The following is a 25,167-nucleotide window of genomic DNA, read 5'->3' as shown; positions in this document are numbered from 1 at the left end:
CTATGAAAAAGGTACCAAGGGCATCTCATGGGGCCCCCTACTGACCCCGGGCCCTCGGGCAGTGCCCGAGTTTCCAAATGGTCAGTCCGCCCCTGGGCTGCAGTGAAGGGCACTAATAGGTGGCAGTGATGGGCACTGATGAGGAGGCACTGGTAGGTGGCACTGATGGGCATTGACAGGCATCACTGATGGGCACTGAAAGGCAGCACTCATATATGGCACTGATAGGTGGCACTGATTGGCAGCACTGACTGGCACTGATAGGAGGCACTGACTGGCACTGTTAGGTGGCACTAATGCACACTGATGGGCGGGCACTGATAGGTGGCACTGATAGGTGGCACTGATTTGCAGCATTGGTAGGTGGTACTGACTAGCACTGATAGGTGGCACTGACTGGCAGTGATAGTTGGCACTGAAAGGCAGATCAGATGGGCACTCATTTGTGGCATTGATGTGCACTGGTAGGCACTGATATATGGCATTGATGTGGCACTGATGGGCACTGGCAGGTAGCATTGATGGGCACTGACAGCTGGCATTGATGGGCACTGACAGGTGGCACTGATGGGGCTGCACTGATCATCAGGGCACTGATCATCAGTGCCCTGATGATCAGTGTACATGTCCCCTCTGAGTATTGCTGATGACCAGCTCTCCTCTCCTCATGAGCTGTCAGCTCTAGAGGAGAATAATGCCGATAACTGGCATTTCCTTATTTACATGCGATGAGCTGTGATTGGACACAGCTGATCACATGACAGAGCTGACGTCATTGGCTCTTTCCACTGAACATTGATCCACTGTGTCTCAGGGACACAGCGCACCACTGATCGCCACGCTGTGTGCCCCCGGGGGTGCGCACGTGCGGTTAGAGTGGGAGGACCGTCATATGATGTCCTACCAGAACGAGAGAACCACCCCGCATCCGTCATTTCCTTATATGGCAGGTGGGAAGCGGTTAAAGTTAACTTTATGCTCCTAGAGTTCAGAAACAATTAGATGGAAAGTTGGACTCAGTCAGTGGGTGTACCACTATAAATCAACTAAGCTAAGACAGACACATATACAGGAAGGGGAGTGCAATGCAGAAAGAGGATTGGCAGCAGTTAAGATTGAGATGTCATGCAGTAACTTGTAATGCACACGGCAATCAACGTAAGTAGACTGGATTTGTGGCAGCTTGAGTTGCAGTCTGTGGTATTGATAGCTGCAGCTTTTAGTAGTAAATAATGGCTAATGTGTTTGACCCCTATAGGAGAACATTGTCAGTATACAGTGCTGGTTCAGTTGAGTCTGTGGAGTGAATGAAAATTAGTGGTTGATTATGACATCTATGTGGGTTAAGGACCCTCTCACCCAATCCTTATGCAGTAGTCCTTAGAAGACTATGAACTGTCCATGCGGTGGTGGGCCTCCTTAAATGACAATGCACCTCCCCACCTAACTCCCTTTCTTTGCTCTCTTTTCAGTTTTGAATACTATAGTTCCAGGGTGTAGAACTATAGTATATAAATATACCCCAGGCACCTTGAGGGTGTCTGGGGTATATTTATGGGAAAAGGGGTAGAAGTTGAAAGCACTATGATTTCAGATTAAAGCTGCTTTTATTACTTGCTATGCAGATAAAAAGAGATCTGTGTTACATTGTCACACCTATGAACTGAATACTAACTACTGATTGCTTCTGTGAAAGCTACATGGTTTCTTCCTTTTTTTCTTTTTTCACGCACCCACCTGGAATGTCAAATAATTCTAAAATAAAATAAAAGACTATAAAAAAAAAGCTGAGATGAAAAAGACTGCAGACATGGATGGCAGGAGAAGCAAGTAGGTTTAACAGGGCAGCATGAGAGAGGGGTTGGAGTTACTCTGGCCTGAATTGCTCTACAATTTCTACATTATTTGAAGTCAATGTAAATGTAATATAATTCTTAGCCTGCAAATATAATTAGTTGGCCATCCCTACCCTCACCACAGGTTTGCTTTAAAGCTCGATGGAGGACAAACTATCATATCAATTTTTCCCTGACAGTTAAACGGTAGGCCTTTTCCTTTAACTATAATATTACAATTATTTTCCTGGGGTTTCCATTGCCGTGTTTTTAAAGCATGCAATGAGACATGGGAGGTTCCCAGCATACACAATGAACATTTATATTTCTGATTAAAAGGTATTGTTCCCTGTTCTTTCAGATTTCAAATACCTTTTTATCCTACTTTTAACAGCAAGCAAGCATTTGGTTTGAGACTTTTTAATGTCCCTTACAGAGAATTGTACTGATACCCTGGTGGTCTATAGTTTATTCTGGCTTTATGGAATGTTACATTTAGTCAACAACTTTGTCTTTGCCTTGTTCAGTAAAAATAAACAAGTACATAAAAGTCTGTCTTAGTAGTTCCATACTTTGCCTGACATTTCTTGTTAATATATATATATATATATATATATATATTATCCTTAGGTCATACATTTATTAACACGTATGTGCATATAGACACTTCCAGGAAATTTAATAGCCTCTAGTAAAATAAAGAGACACATACATACTGTAAAAAAGAGATAGACATAGAGATGAAGGGATTGAAAGTTTGGAGCATGTGCCAAAAGTGTTGCCTAAATAAGATTATGAAAAAATCCTTTTGTAGTCCAACTGCTTTCTAATACCTAACCTCACAGTAATATCTACAAGTGACTGACCAGGATTCTACAATAACCCTACAACTAGATGCACAGCTGGAACTCAAGCCTAATAATTGGATCTTTGCTTGCAGCCTCTTAACACTTTAATATGTCCTTGGGGACCAAGAACATTTACATTTCTGTGGCTACTGAGGGATTAAACCCAAGAATAACTGAATGATCTGTGTGACATTGGAAAAGAGTATGTAATTAAATAGATTTTTTTCTATTTTACAAGTCAGGTATTAGTCTTTTATGATAGGTGAAAATTAAAATTAGAACAATTTATTAGAAAGTATGATGTACACTTAAAGCTTCCCTTCATTTAATGTGAAATGTAGCTCTAAATGGTTCCAATAAGGCAGGATGAAGGACATCAAGAATAAGACCTTTGTTTTATTTTAAACTACCGTAGTTGTAAATATATTTGATCAGATTAGATGGTTGGGGTACAAAACAAAGAGGTTGAAAGTGGTTAAAGGAGACAACACATAGTATAGGCCTCGCCAAGATATGAATGTAGTGTATGTAGAGAAAAAGGACCTATGAAGCTATGGGTGTAAGTTGATAAATATAAATAACTTTACAAACAGTTATCTACATGTATACGTTTAGCTGCATCGTTTTCATTAAACCCACCTGAACATTCAGCTTTAACATCATGCATTAGTCTCGTCCCTTGATCTGAACCAAATGTATAATTGTGGAAGTAATAATAGCAGTGGGCCATCACAGCTGTCTACAATATTATGCTGCATGCACAATTTGTAATGGAATAGAATGCACACCTTTTAACTAGGGGACTGGGAAAGAAGGATGCTTTCTAGCTATTAAGGCTCCATGCACACTAGCCTTTTTTTTAAAGTTCAAAAAATGCTGGAAAAAATGCTAGATAAAAAACAATGGTACTTGCATTTTTAGTAACGTTTTAGTAGCGTTTAGAAGTGTTTAGTAGCGCCATCATTTTAGTAGTGTACTTTTATAGTACAAGTAGAAAAAAAAAGCTAGCAAAAAGCTGTTACAAGCATTTTAGCAGTGTTCAGGAGTGTTCTGTGTTTTTTCTGCCAGAAAAACGTTCCCAAAAATGCTACAAAAACTATTTTTTCTGCTCCTAAATTCTGAAGCTTGCAAAATCCTACTAGCATAAAACAGAGTGCATGGGCACATAGGATAACACTATTTAGCTTCCAAGAGCAGAAAAGAAATGCTAATAACAGCTTCTAGGAGCTTAAAAATGCTAGTGTATATGGAGCCTAAGGGCCTATTGACACTAATGCACTAAGGTGTCCGTTTATGAACCAGCAGTAATAGATCGCTGCTCAGTTCCCCAGCATTCTCGGAGAACACAGTTTTCCTGTGAATGCCGTTTATGAAGCATATGTAGATCAGTTCTCCAAACGAAGGGAGAACGGTCTACAAACGCTGGAAAACGGCTGATTTTACTATAATCTCGCAAGATTACAGTAAAAAATCAGTTTACTAAGCAGAGGTAAATTATCGCTGCTTAGTTTGCGGTTCCTCCGATTCTCCAGCTCTGGGCTGGAGAATCTGGAGGGAGAACACAGATCTCCAGTGAAGGGCTGAACATGTTCACCGCTGATCTCCTGAGTGTTATAAACTGTGAATGACCAGAGAATAGCTGTGATCCTCTGAATCGCAGCTATTCTCTGTGTCATAAAAGGACACCTATGTTAGCTCATGTGCATTAACATGCATTGCATTAGGGTATTCTATTCATTTAATGTGAATGAGCCTTAAAATGCATGCTCTTGCCATACATCAGGTCACACAGATCATGAGCAACTCTGGCACATAATATGTTCATCCCCACCATTATGTTTTTCACTTCTATTTTATATTATAATAGAATCTGATTGCAATTAAATAACATAGAGGTTGGATAAAAAATGTTGTGCAAAATAACATAGTACATGTATTAATTCTCTGCACGTGGGAATTAGAAGTGGGACAACTGAGGGTGAAAAGAAAATAGGGGAGTTTAGTTCAAAAAGAGAAAAAATTCTTCCAGTAGAGGGTCAGAGCTACCGAAACATCTTCTATTATTGTCCTGATGAAGAGGATGTAGCAAATAAATTACATAGATCCAACCTAGTGATGATCATAAAAGGGCCCCTGTGCAATAAACACATCTTTTATCTCCCTCGCTTCAACTACTGGCCAGGATAGATAGGCACATAAATGAATAGATAGATAGAGAAGACCAATTCCTTGCAGAATCTACAGGACAAAATGGTATAAAAAAGAAGTCCAGGTACATAGTGAGAGAGGGAAGAGGTCATGACAAGCACATAGGGATCCCAAAGTCCATCTCCTCCCCAAACTGTGCTTATTTAACTAAATATTATTAATATAGTGTTGCTGAAAACATATAGTTACAACAACTGTGCAGAAAATTAGTTTTTTGTTCTGAAAGCAGCAGATTGTAAATTAGATCTTTGATTTTATAAACCACAGGGCCATGGCTTTGAAATTTAAATTGTACTTCAAAAAGGAATTTTTTCCCAAAATCCCCCAAAAGATTAAATTCCAAGCAGAAAAATTACAAAATGCCCTATTTTAACTATGGTTCCTCAAAAATGAACTGTGGGACCCAATCTGGAGTGTTTATTCACATGCTTCACACTTGTGTTCTACATTCACATTAGAAAACTGTTTTGACCAACTGCTAGGACATCCTAAATGAGAAGGCATAAATGTGTTTTTTTATATTCTGTATCTTAGAGATAAATCATATTTAAAAAAATTGTTTCAAGCAGAATACTGAAAGGCTTTAAAATGACAGCAATATCACCTATGGGTACTGCAATGCCATGGAGAGATATGTGAGCTTGATATTTGAGATGAGGCAAGGAGTATTTATTGAGAAGAGCACTGTGTACAAAGGCTAGCAGAACCACATTCACTAGGGATATACAAACACTGCTAATTACACATGCATCAGCATGCTCAATGTCATGAATTAATGAGTCATGAATTGGAGCCCAGGGAGTCACTAAGCTTTCTAATTTGGAGCATTCATCTCTACCAGCTTCATTGTCAATAATGAAAGAAATGAGACAACTCAAACAACACTTCTATAGAAAAAATAGCACAACAGAAATAAAACTTAAAAGGCCACTTTAAAATTACACTAATTAAAAAAAGCAGTTTCGTATTAATTTGAAACAGGAGCTACAGACAAACGGTCATCTAATGAGACCACTTCTCTCAGAATTGAACATAGAAATTATTCACAGCAGGCTCACTCATCAACAGCATGATGTTATTCTGTATGCTGAAATTTACCATGGCATGAATTTTGCATGAATTTATTTTGGAGCAACAGGCTCATACATATTTTCACTTGGAAACTACCTGTATTGCGCTGCATTCTGGCTGCCTGATATACAATATTTAGAAACGCTTTAGAAGGGGGATTACACACTATGTTCAAAGTATTGTGGTCAGTATTTCATGTGACCTTCTTTGTACTTTTGTGTATGTATCTATACTTACACTACATACAGGCAATAATATGTTTGCTTTCCCCAAACCTAATAACTAAATAAATAAATGCAGTGCTAAAGTAAATAAGTAAGTAAATACACAGCTTTGTAAGTAAAACTATCTTTGTTTCTGAAAGCAGCCAATCCATTTCTACATCTAAATCTGTGTGGAGCAAACTAGAGAACAAAAGGAGAAAAGCTGGCTAAATGCTATGCTTAACACTGATGTTCTTTCTGTATACTCTTTCAGACATGGAATGCAGAATCATTCCAGGCAGAAATATACCCTTTCTCCAATGGATTCCTGCATGTGTAAGGTTAATTTACTAAAGGCAAATAGGCTGTTAATTTTGCAAGGAAATTTTGCCTTAGCTTAAAGTGTTACTAAACCCACAACAGTAAAATCAATCTGTATATGCAGTAAAGCTTTCATTTTATACTCTCTGTAGAATCTAAGGGGTTAATCCTCCACATTGTGGAAAAAGGCTGTTTGATCCTGTCTTCTCTGATCCTCACCTTCTTCTACTGTCCCCATTCCATCTGCTGATAGTACAGAGCCCTAGGAGGCACTCTACACATGCTCAGTTTGGTGTGTATTGCTGGAGAGGTCTTTTTAGGAGGGTGCATGTGATCAGCACAGTGCCAGTCAGCACTGTCCAGACAGAGGGTCAGGGGTTATGCAGCCTCATCTGACAGTCAGAATGAAAACTCCTTCTACAAGCTTTTACCAGTGCTTGGCTGGACACTGATAGAAGTCACAAGACTGCTATGTACTGCTGATGAGAAAAGGTATTTTGCTGTTTAGATTTACTAAAGTAATTGCATTTCCATCTTCTGTGTACTGTGGGAGACCAGACATAGTAAATGCAGGGTCCTGGGTTTAGTAACACTTAAAGGGATGTGGTGAAAATTTACTACAAAGAATACTAAATTACATACAAATTAAATAAAAAAGTATTTTTGCTTGCCCATGATTAGATGAAGGAAGTCAGTATAGATTCACCTCATCCACTAAGCTATATGGAAATTCCCTTGCAAAATGAACAATCTTGGGTGTACGTTTATTAAGCAGAGATAATTTATCTCATTTCTGTTCTCTGCAGTTCTCTGCAGTTCTCAGGGAAAAATCTTCTCTGTCCTCCTGTTTATGAAGCGGAGAACATTTGTTCTCAGAAGAAGAAGAGAGGAGAAGTTTTTCCTCTGAGAACAGCTGAGATCTGCGTAGAAGGGGGAGGGCTGCATGTGATCTCCTGAGATAATTGTGTGATTACAGATCACCTGAGATTAAACAGTGAAACCAAAGTTAAAAAGACCAATACATGAAAATAATAAGCACTGACCCCTGGTATTTTTTAACACACATTTTGGCACATTCTTTAAATTTGGGTACTTGTCTGTTAATTCACCGGATTTATATATATATATATATATATATATATATATATATATGTATGTATATTTTTTATATATATATTTAAATAAAACATATACTAAATATATATATATATATATATATATATATATATATATATATATAAATAAATCCAGTGAATTAACAGACAAGTACCTAAATTTGTATTTTGGCTCCTTTTTATTGCACATTTTAGCATTATTTACATTCAGTTTGACGCTTTTTAACATGCTGTATATTTTTAACATGCATTTTGATGTGGGTTTTTTTAATGTGCATTTTGGCGCTTTTCTAAACACACATTTACCCTAGGTTCACACCTAAGAGTTTTGCAGAAATGCAGTACAGTCCATTTAACATGATTTCCTATGGGACATATTCACACCTGTGCATTTTCACCTGGTGCTGTTTTTGGAAAGGGTCAGGGACTTTTTTGAACACAATAAGTTGCATTTTTGTTTCAATAAAGTTCAATGGAAATGCTGCAGAAAAGCATGTATTGCAATTTTGCTGTGTTTTGCTGCATTTTTGATGTTTTTTTGTGCTTTAAGTCTGCCTAGCAACAAGAACAATAAAAAAATAAAAAACCGCAAAACGCATCAAAAACACATAAAAATGCAAGTGCAAAAATGCAACGCAAAACACAATTCAGAAACAGCTCAAATGCAACCTGCATAGGTATGAACCTAGCCCTAGGCACTTTAACGCACATTTTGGTACAGGTTATTTTACCATGCATTTTGGTGTGGTTTGTAATGCACATTTTGGTACTTTTCTTAGCACGTGTTTTGGCACGTCTTTAAAGTGTATTTTGATTTGGTTTGTATGCATATTTTGGCAAACTGCATATCTGCTAGCCACTTTCGGGTGCCATTAACAAATAATGGCACCGCAAACATGACATGCATTTTGCATGCGTTTCCAGAAAACACACAAAAATGGAGGTAAAAAATTAGCCAAAACACGTTAAAAAGCACCAAAATTCACATAAAAATTTCAACTCACATTTTTTTAAAAATGTGTGTTGAAAAAAGCAGCCAAATGTTTGTTAAAAACTTCACCAAAATATGCATTAAAAAGGCTCCAAAAAGCCAAACTGAACCTTTTTTGGATATGGAGTGTTGTGTGTGTTTTTAACTATGCATTTTGGTGCGTTGATAGCGTATTTGTCAAATGACAAAATGTGTGGCAATATGCATGTCTGCTAACAAAGTTTAACAATGAATGGCACCCAAAAGCACACTGCGTATTTTAATACAATTTTAGCACAGTTTGGAATTGCAGCAAGAATTGTTCAATTCTGCCAACAATTCTGCATTGCTCAGGTGATAATGCATTCTAAACGACAATACATAATAATTATACTGTATGTATGTGTATATAGTTAGCATTTATATCAGTGTTTAACCCCGCTGGTGCTGATATTAAGAAGAAATAAGCCTTCTTCCTCACATCGCAGCTGCTTCTTACATAGGTGTCCGTTTATGACACAGAGAATAGCTGTGATTCAGAGGATCACAGCTATTCTCTGGTCATTCACAGTTTATGACACTCAGGAGATCAGCAGAGAACATGTTCAGCCCTTCACTGGAGATCTGTGTTCTCCCTCCAGATTCTCTAGCCCAGAGCTGGAGAATCAGAGTGACCGCAAACTAAGCAGCAATAATTTACCTCTGATTAGTAAACTGATCTTTTACTGTAATCTTGCGAGATTATAGTAAAAGCAGCTGTTTTCCAGCTTTGTAGACCGTTTTCCAACGTTTGTAGACCGTTCTCCCTTCGTTCGGAGAACTGATTTACACTGCTTCATAAAAGGCATTCAGAGGAGAACTGTGTTCTCCGAGAATGCCGGAGAACTGAGCAGCGATCATTTACCACTGGTTCATAAATGGACACCTAAGATTCTCCAGCTCTGGGCTGTAGAATCTGGGACGGAGATATTTTAAAGAGATGGCCAGTGAGATTTTCAGATCTCACCTTCATAAACTGGCCATCTCTGTTCAAGTGAATGACAGAAGGGTGTGTCCTGTGATGAGAAGTGAAGAAAATGTTCTCCGCTCCTCACCTCAGCTTCATAAACTGGCACACCTGAGAGATCAGCTGTGATCCTCAGGATCTCAGCTTTTCTATCTTTCTTAAATGGACACCTTGATGCCTTTGGTAAATCAACCCAGATGTGTGAATTACAAGCCGCCCATAGCTTAGGTTACTGAATGTCATTTAAAGCACAGCAGCATCTGTGAAGATACTCAAAACGTTGGAGGACTTCAGTGACTGAGCTGAACTTATGGTTGGCCAAGGATGATCCTAAGCACAAGGACACCACCAAGAAGTGTGCCATAAATTCTCTAGTTCAAGTCAGTAGGACAATCCTATGAACTAACTCTGTCCAGATGCATTTTGCATTCAGAACATTTCTAGATTGTAAGCTCGAAAGAGCAGGGCCCTTGATCCCCTCATGTTTTGCATTGTATTGGTATTGTTCTGTCACATGTTCTGTCCCCCTTTGTAATGTACAGCGCTGAGTGAACTATTGGCGCTTTATAAATACTGTATAATAATAATAATAATAATTGCTCCACAGCCATATTAGTAACTAGACTGGCAATGGACCAGTCACTAATCACCAGTCACTCTGACAGCAGACTTAACAGGAATATTAACAAAAAAAGTGATTAAAAAAACTTACACGTTCTCCTTTTGGACCTCTGTCACCTGGTCGTCCTGGGGCTCCCTGAAAAGTAGAAAGAATAATTTATTGAAAGGATTTTGGAAAAATATAAAAATCGAAGATTGCAACAGAAATGTTATTGTTTGTTCACTGAAGTTATTACAAGCAATGAAATTAAACATGACTCACCGGTGAACCTGGTAATCCATCATTTCCGTTTCTTCCCTAGAAATGATATATGGAATTTTAGTCACTGAATTGCATTGCATAGCCGCACATGAGTTTTAGATCATCAGTTCTCCTTCCTCATCAAGCTTTGAAAAAGCACACACTGTGTACCCAGGAAGGGTGATTATAGCAGCTATTCATCAAAGTCTTGAAGTTACAAAACTGATAGAAAACATGCTCAGCAAACAAGAATTCATCTTTATTTTTTGCTAGGTAATAATTCAATTAGTGTTACTTTATTTAGCCAAAAGGAAAAGAAAACAGGTAGGGGAAATAAATGCATCTACTTGCTGCAATATCTATCATTGATCTATAAATGTGTAGGTTACAAAATATCAGAAACCCCTTAACTGATACATTTCTGTAATTTTCACTGTAATGCAAAAACGCATCTTTTAATCTAATTCCTTATTTTGGAAAAAAGTCACAATATTGAGAAGCACTACTAGTAGCAGTCATAACAATGTTAGTAGGAGCATGTAGGCAGGTTCGGTTTACCATCTGCTCTGTAGGTGGCGCTGTAATGCTAGCTGTTGTACAGAGGGAATGGAAGATTAGAGGGACTTCGTCTGAAGCCTCCATGGATGTCATCAGGAGAGCAGTGGCCTGATTAGATGCTGCAACACTGGATGACCTCAGAGGCCATCTTTAGTGAGGGCAATGCCCACTGCAGCTGGCGTGCATTTGCAAAGTGAGTAGGCAAGGGATAGGATCCACACTGGTTATGGGCCGAGCATCTAGTCCTAAGGAAAGGTTCCAGAAAAAGAGGGACAGAATAGGGACAGCTTTACTGGCTCTGCTATCTATGGACTTTATCTGGGATATGGGATCGTTCATCAATCTGCTTAGTGCAACCAATCCATATTCTGAGTCTATAAATCCTGGGCAACCAAAAGCCAATACTAATAGACATTTAGGAGGTAAAAAATGGAGGTATTTTAGTGCACCATTGATATATCTACACATTTCCTCAAAATTACAATTTCTGACTAAAATTTTACACATTTTGCTAAATCTTGCTGCTGTTGGAATCTGACATTCAGAACCATGCTGAATGAACTAGAAACAATTAGCATGTAGGCCATAGCAATGCAAATGTTTTTTGTTCACAAATTAATAAAGAAAGCTTAGTAGTATAACAATTTGGCTAAAAGGGATGAAAAAACAGACTAAAGATAAAAAAAGATATACAGTTTGCACTATCAATCATAGTTAAATTACACAAGGTGTGACAATTTAATTCCCAGAATGTCTGCGGCATAGCACTAAGGTGGTGAGTCACACATATAAAGAATGTAAGAATACACTCAAAGATTCCCGGAATTCATTTTATAGAATACTAAGCAGTATCTTTGTTGTGGTACGTTAGATGTACGAAATGTCATCAAATCTTTGTCCTTTTAAGGCAGTTTTAAAAATTTCAAAAAAGTTAAAATCTTCAGGGTGCTAAGTCAGGAAAAAAAGGTGGCTGGCCAAGTTTCGGAAAGTATTTCTGGGCCAGGAGCTCGCAAACTCTTAAGGCATCATGTGCAGGTGCATTTGCATGATGGAGAATTCACTTGTCAGGCCAGAGTGCAGTTTTTTTTTCATTTAAACAGATTTCCATAACCTTTGTTCACATTTGCATCTGTACTTTGTGTTTTTGGCTGCCCACTGCATCAGCAAGGACCTATTCCCACCCCTCTTGAAACCGCCTGTTCCATTCAAAAGCACTTGATTTCTTTATGGAATGTTCACCATGAGCCTGTTGTAATAGACCTAAAGTTTCACATGCACTTTTGCCAATTGTAATGCAAAATTTGACATTAATGTACTGTTCCAGATTGCTGTCACTCATTTTTCACCAACTTGCATGCATTGTTTCTTTTACTACTCTAGCTTGATAAAGCTTAGCATTGTAAAAAATAATATATTTTAAGTACAAAAAGGTATACAAAAAGTTGTAAAAACAAAATGGCAGTTGACTAGTGCAAAACCTGCCTGAAAGATGGTTTGTATTAAATCCTATGCGGAGTAATATATCACTACATTGGTGAATGCAATATTGTATTTATTTGATCTCATGGACCGTAGAAAAGGTAGACATAGACATGGTGAACATGGTATTGCGTTCTCCGGGACATTTCATATTGCAAAAAATTTGTAAACCGAAATGTAGTTTCGCATAGGAATGCATTGAAAACCAATTAATCCATTCCGGAGGTCAGAAAAAAATTAAAAGAAAGTCTTTTATCTGTTCAAAACGCTTTATAAAGTGTACTTTAAAGGCATAAATACTGTACAAGGACATGATTAAAAAAAATGTATAAATGCATTGAAAACCAATTAATCCGTTTCGGAGGTCAGCAAAAAGTAAAAAAAAGTCTTATCTGTTCAAAACTCTTTATAAAGTGCACTTTAAAGGCACGGGGCCGTCGCTATAAACCTCCCAGGCCAATGCATCCTGGGGAAACTTGCTTCATATTGCAAAAGAAATTCATAAACTGAGGCATTATTTTCAATGGATTTTCATTGGTAAGCCAAAAATTACGTTAACCGAGGCGTTCGTAAACCTAGGTACTCCTGTATGTGTATCACCTCCAGCTGCATCATCACTGATCCAACAAGCTCAGATCAATCATGTGATCCATGAAGCTATCAGTGATTGGGGGAACCCCCATGAAAATCACCAACACATATGTTGACAAAAAGAAGGCTAGCAGGTACTTTTCCATGAGGGCTAGATGGAACCACATAAAACTTAAGCATGAAGAAGACCCTAAGAGTGGTTCGCCTTATATTCCTCTGGGTGCCCACTTGGCTACGATAATCAAAAAGGGGCCTTTGATGATAAAGAGCTAATCACCTGGAATAAGGTACCTCTAACTCTTGGTTAAGTGCTTTAATCCTGGTTTGGATAACTAATTACTGCAATGAGACTACCATTTAGTCCAGCAATGGGCAAACTACGGCCCGCGGGCCGTATACGGCCCGGCGGACCTTTTAATCCGGCCCGCGGAGCTAGGCTCCCGCTAGGCTCCTCTCACAGTCCGCCCTGAAGACCGGTGTAGCATGAAAATCTGTCTCCTATGAGGATCTGTCCCCCTCGACGTATCTGCGCATGTGCCGGAGATCGCCGATCGGCTGCTAATGCCTGAAACTGGCACATGCGCAGATACGTCGAGGGGGACAGATCCTCATAGGAGACAGATTTTCATGCTACACCGGAACAGCGCGGGAACACGGCGAGAGGAACGCGCGGAGCAAAGGTAAGTGAATTGACACAGGGGGGACTTGGGGACTTAATATGGGGGATGAATTACTATGGGGGATGAATTACTATAGGGGGGATGAATTACTATATGGGGGATGAATTACTATGGTGGATGAATTACTATATGGGGGATGAATTACTATTGGGGATGAATTACTATGGGGGATGAATTACTATATGGGGGATGAATTACTATGGGGGATGAATTACTATATGGGGGATGAATTACTATATGGGGGATGAATTACTATGGGGGATGAATTACTATGGGGGATGAATTACTATATGGGGGATGAATTACTATGGGGGATGAATTACTATGGGGGATGAATTACTATATGGGGGATGATTTACTATGGGGAATGAATTACTATATGGGGGATGAATTACTATGGGGGATGAATTACTATGGGGGATGAATTACTATATGGGGGATGAATTACTATGGGGGATGAATTACTATGGGGGATGAATTACTATATGGGGGATGAATTACTATGGGGGATGAATTACTATGGGGGATGAATTACTATGGGGGATGAATTACTATATGGGGGATTAATTACTATGGGGGATGAATTACTATGGGGGATGAATTACTATATGGGGGATTAATTACTATGCTTACTATGGGGGAATATTACTATACTTACTATGGATGACACATACACATCATTCATCTACTCTTGGTCCGGCCCCCGGGTCCAATATATGAACCCATTGCGGCCCTCAAGTCAAAAAGTTTGCCCACCCCTGATTTAGTCTGTCAGTCTCACCCTCCAAAAGTGCCTGTATAACCTCCCCACTTGGCTGTGTGCATGGGTAGGACTATAATTGTGCCAATTAAGCATGACAATATAAACCACATATAATTCACCCTTTTGGAGCTCTGCTGTTGAATATTCAGCTTGAGGGTATGAGCCTCCATCATGAGAGTGCATAATAGCTCTGTTGAATGGGTTATGCTATCAATAGTTACATTCAGGTATGGTACCCCTAAAGGCTCAATTGCTGTAGTCCTCATTGTACATCACAGTGGGTATATACTTGCATATATGAGCTTACATCACGGGGGTGTACATAGCATAACCTGATGGTAAATACTTAACCATGTGTCAAGGATATGCCAGCAACTGATATATTTGTACTGGGAATCCATGATCAAATCTCACCCAACAGTGAGTAACAACATATAAAGGACTATGACAGATATAGTCTTTGTTGTAAACACTTGTATCATATACTAGCACAGTTTACGGATTGTAACTATGCTGAATGAGGAGTTATTATGGAGATAGAAAGCTGCTGATCATAATAGAATATAGCATGTAGGTAATAGTTCCACAGGTGTACAGGAGTTATCTCTATATAATACATGCATCTGAGCAGTGGACTGTGTCCCTCACTAGGGCAGCATGCACGCTTGTACACTTTCCCACAATAGTTGCTAATCAGGGAACACTTATATGGCTCTTAGCTCTGTGAGAGATCTGCGTTGTGTATGGCCAGAGATGATGACTTCCACAGGCTGTCAGTTGTTGGACTTTGAAGATCGTGGTTGTTTGGCATGTGTGGTGACAGATACCTGTCTGTGGGAGAGCATGTGGCGGTTTGCCAATGCTGGTTGCCGTGCTCACTATGCATGCAGCCCCAAAAACATGATCACCTGTCAAATGACTTTCTGAAGAACGATCTGAATGAAGATCACTCTTTAGAGACCAAAGCTAATATAATTGGGCCATAAGCTCTGGTTCACACTGGACCCAGGTTTGAAATTGTGCAACTTCACTTGAAGTCGCACAATTTCAAAATCGCATGTCAGTGTAACTTCAGGTGTGACTTGGCAGACATCTGTATGACTTCATGCACAGATGTCTATAAAGGTCACACCTGAAATTGCAAAAAATAGTGCAGGAACCTTCTTTCCAAATCTGTGAAGGGTCGCACTGATTTGAACAGTTCTATCGCTGACAATACGGTGCAATCTGTCATGCAATTTGAAACTGTGAGTTTAAGTGAACCAGTACTTCAAAACTGAAGATTTTCTGTCTCATAAGAAATGTTTAGAAATGCTAAATGAGCATGACCAGCACCCTGAAAATTCAGTTTTTGCGAGAATTCCTTCTGAAAAATCACAGTGCACTTCAGCATATATGACTTTGCCTAGAAAAACATGTCCTGCTTGTCTCATGAAATTGGAAATATCACCACTGTGTTGGTCACTGTTCTCCTAAGCACTTTTTGGAGAGCATTTAAAGTGAAAGTAAAGGTTTTATTAAAATTAAAAGAACGATATTGGACAGAGTGGTCTCTCTCTTACCTCATTCTTTTCCTGTCCTCTCCTCCTTCCTCTGGGTGCCCCTCAACTAGCTGGATGCTAAGGGGGAACCCAGGTGGACATGCTCCCCAGCCAGGCTGTGTATATCTATAGACACATACAGTGCTGGTAAGCCTCACCCAGCATTCGTCTTTACAGATGTTTGACTATGGCTTCCGCTGCTCTCAGTGCCTCCCCTGGGACCAGGAAGTGAGAGGAGTTATGATGCAGGGGGAACAGTGGTGGATTGGTGACTTAATCAGGTAAGTGTTTAGGGATGGGGTGGGTAGATTAGGTAGTGAGGAGGTTTTTTACCTTATAGCAGATTATACATTAAGGTACAAAAAAAAAGAGTTTAGAATCACTTGAAGACCCACTAGTTCTTGAATAACACCCGGCCAGTCATCACATCACAAGGCAACAGGGGGCAACTCTGACATGAGACAAAAAACCCCAATCCATACATAGGCACAACATCACCTACACACATAGACACAACACAGACCATGGCATGGTAAATCACTTACTGGAAAAAAAGAGTAGCTACAGGGAGCTCATGGGCAATACTGATGACTAATCCTTTGTCTCCTGATTGCCTTCATGGGCATGGCTTCCACAATACAGGCCCTCCTTAAGTACTCTGTTGACTATGCAGCTAATATTTTTGCTTACATGCAGTCTATGTATACATGAATATAACAGTAGAGCAGTATGAAATACAAGTGCAGAATTTCAAAAATACATTTTAAAAATATAGCTTTTATAATGACATATTATTTGAAAAAGTATCCTATTGAAAACCTATATGCCTCTGCCCTGTGGTGTACTCTGCCAATAGTGAGCTATAGCAGCTGCTCACTTTGCCGCTACGAGGTTCTTGGCAAAAGGGAACAGTGCAGAATTCTCCTACATGTAGCCCCACTGAGTCTGAGCAGGCTGCTGATGCCACTGGGTGCACTGACAACATTGTCTACTGTAGGCATCTTTAATTCTTGAAGAACATGAACTCTGTATGTGCGGAAAGGAAAAAATCTGTAATCCTCTGAAATTGTTTAGCTAAATCAGTCAGTAGTTCTATCCCTAGTGGTGTATTATAGTACAGTATATGCACAGAAAAAAACAGAAGTAAATAAATAACTTAAATAAAATATTATTTAACCACTTGCCCTCCAGAGGATTTACCCCCCTTCCTGACTAAGCCATTTTTTGCGATACGGAGCTGCATTACTTTAACTAACAATTGTGTGGCCATGCAACACTGTAAATAAATGAAACATATGTTCTTTTCCCCCCAAAATAGAGCTTTCTTTCAGTGGTATTTGATCACCTCTGTGTTTTTATTTTTTTTCGCTATAAATAAAAAAAGGCCAACAATTTTGAAAAAAAAACAATATTTGACTTTTTGCTATTAAACATATCCAGTAAAAAAAAAAATAAAAAAAATTTAATTTCTTCATAAATTTAGGCCAAAATGTATTCTGCTACATGTGTTTGCTAAACAAAATCCCAATAAGTTTATATTACTCGGTTTATGTGAAAGTTAATGATCACAAATGGCGGTATATATTCTGGAATTTTATTTTTTTTTATACTAGTAATGGCGGTGATCAGCAACTTTACACAGCGATTGCCGAGTGCTGGTGGGGGATGTCTGGAAGGGACTCGGTGATTGACATCCCTAGCCACCAATGGCGGTGTGGGTAGGGCGGCCCACGCAGACATGCAAATCACGTATAACTACGTGATTTTGCGCAGCTCTGCTGGCCAAAACCCGGTGATTGACATCCCTAGCCGCCAATGGCGGTGCGGGTAGGGTGGCCCACGTGGACATGCAAATCACGTATAAATACGTGATTTTGTGCAGCCCTGCCACCCTGTAGCAGTACTTCTACTATAGAGAAGTGAGCAAGAGGTTAACTTCCTAAAAGACAAGTATGGCCAAAGCTTTTTTGGTCATACTTATCTTCTTGGACACAGGGATGCTCCAGGATCAGCTGAAATGGGCTAAAGCCCAGTCGGTTGACATCACAGAGCCACTCCAGGCTCTGAAAGAATTCAGATCATATTGTCAGGATCCACCTAGTTGCTTGGTCATCAACTGACTCAGCCTCTCAGTATGCATCTAAAAACCAGAGCCAGAGCTAGCTGCACCTGCCCCCTCAACAGCCCAGTGCTCCAGTGAGCGCTGGAAGGGCATAGCAGAGAGCAGACCAAAAGCTAAGATCCAAGTGGACTGCGAACTGAGAGTCGTCAGCAGGGGCGGACTGACAACTCATGGGGCCCCCAGGCAATAGGGGATCATGGGGCCCCTGTGTCCTTGCCCAAACTCAAAAAAGCCTATGAAAAAGGTACCAGGGGCATCTCATGGTGCCCCCTACTGACCCCGGGCCCTCGGGCAGTGCCCGAGTTTCCAAATGGTCAGTCCGCCCCTGGTCGTCAGTAGCCATATGATCGCTTAGGTCTTGGGGGACAGCTACAGTGTAGTGGTATGTATGTTTTTTTTTCTATTCCCATATTTCTTTTTTAAATAACACGTAATAGATTGTAGAATGGAAACATTTATTGACACACCTATAAAATATTTTTTAGAGACATCAAAAATCATTTAAATCAACAACACATTTCTGCATTAAACAAGTCTGAAAATGCTAGGTATTGTATAGCATTTTATATGAACAGTACACATCAAAGCCAACAATTCTCATACAACTTAAAAGAAAACTTAGTGATTAAATACCACTGATATCTAAGTTATCAGTTTTTTATTGAGCAGAGTCGATGACTGTCAGTCACCAGCTCTCTGATATGCCCCTCCAGCAGTCACTGGAACACCAGGCTGTGGGGGGGCTTGCTCGGGCTCTCAGTGGTGCACTGAAAGGTTGAGCCAGCTGCCAGTCAGGCATCTGGGTGGATCCCGACAGTAAGTTTGGATCTCTCCAGAGTCTGAGTTTGAGCAGACTTCAGCCCTCTGTCAGCTGTATATGAGTCACAGGAGTACAGAATGAAGTGCACTCCTGTGACCTACAGGAGAAGTAGAGTTAAAAAAGGCCCTACTTCTTTAAAGTAATGCACTAAAGCCTGTTGCACGGGCATGAGCAAACTAGATGTGTTTTCTCTTATTCTGATCCCTAGTAGTAATATTTTTACAATTTCATTCTTTTTTTCAGTATCACGCCACCTCAAGAATATAAGATTAGTTCAAATATCTGCAACTTCAGCAACACTTCTACAAAAGTAATATTTTAACACACGATTTTGTCTTGGTAAATCAAGCCTATAAAATGATATACTTCAAATATAAAGATGTACACATGATTTTAACTTTGTACAGTAAGTATACCAGTATTGCAGATGTCAGTTAGAATGACCATGCATTTAATAACAAAAACCTAATTTTATATAAACAGATACCAGAGGGTGCCTGTTTACTGCCATATATAAAAGCACTACGTGAACTATAATCTGTAGGTAATATAAAAAAACTACATACAGTCAGTGCTGACTAACCCATCAGATAGAGAAATATGATTACTAACTGGTTGCTCTAAGTTACTTCACACTGTGCACTGGCCTTTATTATATAAAAAAACACCTTCATTCAAGTACTTAATTGTTAATAGAGATGGACTTTTGATTGGGGCATCATTTACTCAAAAACCAAAAGAGATTAATTAATTCACACTGCCTCAGCTAGCACATACCTTTGCACTCCTTTCCCATTTCTATGGAAATCAACACAGCTGATCCAGAAACATTTTCAACTTAGTTTTTTCTCTTTTTAAATTTCAAAATATTCAAACATGCGCCTCTTGCTTTAAAAGGCCTGCTTGAAATGTCAAGCACAGAGCCTAGTATTTCCATAGTAACATGAATGTAAGTGTGCCAGCTCCCTACTACACTCATCAGTGTACAATATCTACCCACACAAGAATTACAAACAAAGGTCCTGAAGTCAATTGGTCAATGTGTAAAGTATATTGTTAAAGCAGTTTTAGGCTGGCCATACACTATACAATTTTCTGTCCGATTTCTGTCCAATTTCCTTTAGATTTACCTTCAACTATGTAGTGCAAGAGCCTGCCTAATTGGATACAATTGAAAGTGTTGTTAGGTTTGACCTCCTATTATATGGTTTTTGGTAAATCTAAACCAAACATCTCAAGAAAATTGTATAATGTATGGCCAGCCTTAGTCTATTTTTTTCAATGGAAAAAGCTGCCCTGCAGACATAGCAGTTAGAGTGCTGAGACAAATCATTTACCACCGACAGGAGTGCTTGCAATGGTCTTTTTTTTTAATTTGTATAAAAAATTAATATCAAAAAGGAAAATACTGCTACTATAACTGCTTAAAAATGTGTTATCTGGAGTTTGGCTTCAATTTGTAAGTGCATCAAAATCTGCTAGTACATCTAACACTTCACTCCCCCCAGACTGAAAATGCTGCTATCCAGTGGTGTCTCTGTTGCTCCTTCATCCAGAATGGAGGGACTCTAATACAGGAGTTGTGTTATTAGCCAGATCATCAGGTGAAAACAGGGAGAAAACACCTAAACAAGAAAACGATTGCAGTCACCACATCTAATGATTGGGGTAAGCTGCAATATATTAAATTTTTTATTTAGGGTTTGACACTGTGTTAATATCTGTGGCATAAATGGCAGGGAATCCTACTTGTGCTAAGATGACTGCTTGTTCCATAACCTAAACACTGGCTGTACTAAATTTTGTACATATTTATGAGATCCCCATACTTATAATAGTCAGCCAGAATTTATGGGGAAGAGGAACTTATTTGAAGAGCAAATGGCCATTGGCCAGGTTAGCTGTAAACTCCCTCGCTATTTTAATAGCTTCTCCCCTCCTTTCCATTGAACTGAAGTTGGAGGCAGCTCCAGGAACTAAGAATTTTAACATGGGCCCTTCATATTTCACGCATATTTTTATTTGACGAGATACTCATTTTTACTAGGTTTCACCTTTCCGCTCCTTCACAAGTCTACAGAATTACTTTGCAGAAAAGAAAATGGAAAAATATACGAGGACCAAGCAACAATACATTTTGCTTTATAATGCAGCAATGTAATAGAAGCATATGGACTTTTAAACCCAGAAGAAGAAGCAACCATAAAGTATATGGGACCTTTGAAATCATGGCTTTGAGAGCAGGTGTACCGCTTACTTACTACATATATAGTTACATCTGTGATTTGGACTCTTGTGAAGATGCAATACTAAACACAATACTGTGCATACTGCTTTTCTTGCAACACCGCTTTTATATTTAACCCCTTAAGAACTGTAGCAGATATACTGCTACAGGGCGGCACCTGTGAGCAAAATCACGTATATATACGTGATTTTGCATTTCCAGGTAGGGGGCGCATGCGCGCCCTACCCGCGCTGCCATTTGCAGCCGCGGATGTCAATCACTGGGTCCCAGCTGGTAATTACCCGCCGGTGCCCGGTGATTACTGAGCATCTCCGCTGGGGAGGAAGATTGTTTTGTTTACAAACAATCTTCTTCCCTATCAGCTCGAGCACACTGCTTGGAGGGATGGCTGTGCACAGTTCAGCCACCCCGACCAGTGTGCTTACAGTGAAGAACACCCCCCCACCCCCTAGTAAAACACTCCAAGCACATAGTTAACCCTTAATGCCCCTCACATTAACCCCTTCCTGCCCAGTGCCATTAGTACAGTGAAAGTGCTTTTTTTAGCATTGCTCACTGTATTGGTGTTACTGGAGTTGTCAATGACACCAAGTTAGTTCCCCCCCAATGTCAAAATGTCTCTTTTAGTCCCGCTAAAAGTAGCTGATCCCCGCCATAACTAGTAGAAAAAAAAATCCCATTATCTATACCGCCATTTGAAATTGCTATACGTAAACCAATTAATTTACATATATTGGGATTTTGTTAGCAAAGACATGTAGCAGAATACATTTTGGCCTAAATTTAAGACAAAATTTGATTTTTTAAATTGTTTTACTGGACATGTTTAATAGCAATAAAATATTGTTTTTTCCTCAAAATTGTCGGTCTTTTTTTGCTTATAGAGCAAAAAATAACAAACACAGGTGATCAAATAGCACCGAAAGAAATCTCTATATGTGGGGAAAAAATTACATAAATTTTATTTGGGTGTATCCTCTGGAGGGCAAGTGGTAAAAGGCTATTTCCAGTCACACAGCTTAATGCATAGTTAAAAAACACATATACAGTATGGGATCCTACCAAGATATTTACTATTGCACACACCTTTTCCTGCTATGTGGCTTCATAGCACATGGTAGGCATACAAACAACACTTTTCAATGTCTGTTGTCCTGCAGACTTGCTGTCACACCTCACGCCAGCTCCCTGGGCTGCTGATGAGCACATGGGTGATGTCTACTTGGAGCTATTTTCATCCTTAATAGCAAAAAGTCCAAAATATTGTTTTTTTCTCAAAATTGTAGGTCTTGTTTTGCTTATAGCGCAAAAAATAAAACCCGCACAGGTGATCAAATACCACCAAAAGAAAGGTCAATTCGTGGGAAAAAAAGGACGTACATTTAATTTGGGTGTAGCATTGCATGACCGCGCAATTGTCAGTTAAAATAGTGCAGCGTGTACCACAAAAATGGCCTGGTCATGAAGGGGGGTAAATCCTCAGGAGGGCAAGTGGTTAAGGAAAACATGCTGCTGGAGAATAATACAGTATCATCAATAAGGTCTACATTATTTTCTCATGTAAACAACTCTTGTCCTTTAAACATAGGTCCATTCTCTTTTCAAAAATAATTACTGTGGAACAAGGGCGAACTGACCATTTGGAAACTCGGGGCACTGCTCAAGGGCCCAGGATCAGTAGGGGGCCCCATGAGATGCCCTTGGTACCTTTTTCATAGGCTTTTTTGAGTTTGGGCAAGGACACAGGGGCCCCATGATCCCCAATTGCCCGGGGGCCCAATGAGCTGTCAGTCCACCCCTGCTGTGGAAACAACTGCACTTACCTGCAATAAATATAAAAGGGTATACGAGTGCTAGGTAGTGAAAGTTATAAGTAGCTGGCATAAAGTTGAAACCTCTGAACCTTCTGTACAAAACTTAACAATAAATGTGCTCCATGCTTACTATTGGGAGTGGTCCCCCTGGATGGATGTGTATCGCTGTTACCTGGAGTGTGATCCCCCTGCTGGATAGATGAGTATTCCTGATACCTGGAGAGTGATGACATGCTGATTACCTGTCTTGCGGTGGTTTGCCAGATGATCCCCTGATCCTCACCTTTCCAGATCCAGATGACCAGGAGTGGTCTGATTACTCAAATGTGCATTATTTTGTGCTATCTGGTTAGTGCAATATATACTCATTCATAATCACTGGAGTCACGGAATTCACTTGATTTTTCATTTCTGGACTTTTATAGATTGTTTATCGGTGTTTTATTTTGTATGTCACTTTTGCACTTTAAACGTCATTTCACAAGACGTTTTACGCACCTTTATATATCTGAGCACTCCACAGCGCATGTACGGAATTTTCATTACAATTTTTGCTCATCATATAATATATAGAATCTTAGCGCTGCATTTATTGTTAAAAAACTGCACTTACCTACTTACACAGATATACTCTGTATTGACAGAAGCAAAGGACATTTCAATTTTTAAACCCTTCTTATGGACCTCTATTTACAACGGAATGTGAAGGGCTTATTCTACCTTGTGATGTTCTGCATTAAAAGTAATGTTCATTTGCTGATATAAAGCCACTAGATGGTAGTGTTGGATATGTGAATAAAATGATTTTGCTTCTTAAAGCTCTGAAAATCTCCAAAAGCTAGAATACCGTGGAATCAAAGTTCATTGAAACTTTTGCCTATTAAATCATCAATTGATACGCTTGTGGGCTAAATAAGAAATGTAAGGTTTCTGAGTTTTATAGCTTTCAATAGTTAAGTGGCAAAGGCTTTGCTGCACCAGTGTTAAGCTCTGTACAATTTTGCAGCTGCAGAATTCTGAATATATAGCCTTACATTGTAGATGCTGCATGCCTGCTCATGACCAGTAGCTGCCAATTTCTTCACTGATGTGTGTATTTCATTTTAATACTTGGATAACTTATTTGGTCTGTATTTTACAGTATCTTAGGTAAAATGAGGAATTAAGTATTTGTTTTTTTACAACTGCCCGCTAAAGTTATAGTTTTCCAAAAACTTGCTTTTCAAAATGTATACAAAATGTACACACTCCAAGTAGCATCAACTACTATTAGACTAGAATGGTGCCACTACATTTGGTGATAATTTTGGACAATTAGTAATATTTTACAAAACCCTACCTATGGCCACTCTACATACAAAATCCTCTCAAATTCTCTGAGAAACTGTGGAAAAAGGATTGAGTGCTCTATTTATTGGTCAGTCACATACATTGTTCTAAGACAGCCATTTGTGTGACTATAACCAAACTTTATTTTTTTCTTTTTAACCGCTTCCCATCCACCCTATAGCAGAAGTACTGCAACAGGGTGGCATGGGTGAGCAAAATCACATATATATACGTGATTTCGCATTTCCAGGTAGGGAACATCATTCGTGGCCACGGCTGTCAATCACTGGGTCTCGGCTGGTGATTATTTGCCAGCGCCCAGTGGTTGCCGTGCATCTCCGACGGGGGGAGAACTGTTAGTAAACAAAACAGTTCTCTTCCCTGTCAGCTCCTGCACACTGCTTTGCATGGCTGTGCATAGCACAGCCATGCAAAGCAGTGTGTTTACAGTGAAGCACACAGACACAGCCCCAAGTAAAACAGCACACAGTTAACCCTTTGATCTCCCCAAATGTTAACCCCTTCCTGCCCAGTGCCATTAGTACAGTGCCAGTGATTTTTATTAGCACTGATCACTGTATTGGTGTCACTGGGGATGTCAGTGGCACCAAGTCAGTTCCCCCCAGTGTCAGAATGCCCACCGCAGTCCCGCTATACATTGCTGATCACCGCCATTACTAGTAAAAAATGTTTTAAAAATCCCAGTAAATATACCGCCATTTGTAAATGCTATAACTTTCATATAAACCAATTAATTTACATGTATTGGGATTTTTTTTAGCG

At 39.4% G+C, this 25,167-nt stretch overlaps 1 protein-coding gene across 2 annotated transcripts in view; it reads right to left on the bottom strand.

Moving 5' to 3' along the window:
• Positions 1-25,167, bottom strand: part of COL19A1 (collagen type XIX alpha 1 chain) — an 895,475-nt gene that overhangs the window by 91,554 nt on the left and 778,754 nt on the right. For both annotated transcript variants that reach the window (XM_089681326.1, XM_089681327.1), the window contains exons 46-47: positions 10,461-10,496; positions 10,290-10,334 (exon numbers count right to left, since the gene is read on the bottom strand). In XM_089681326.1, coding sequence (XP_089537452.1) covers positions 10,290-10,334; positions 10,461-10,496 — 81 coding nt within the window. The remainder of the gene's footprint in view (positions 1-10,289; positions 10,335-10,460; positions 10,497-25,167) is intronic.

This window comes from Staurois parvus, unplaced genomic scaffold (genome assembly GCF_062004578.1).
Source record: "Staurois parvus isolate SC_StPar_1 unplaced genomic scaffold, SC_StPar_1.0 ptg000264l, whole genome shotgun sequence".
Taxonomy (NCBI): domain Eukaryota; kingdom Metazoa; phylum Chordata; class Amphibia; order Anura; family Ranidae; genus Staurois; species Staurois parvus.
This window is presented reverse-complemented; position numbering and strand designations above follow the sequence as displayed.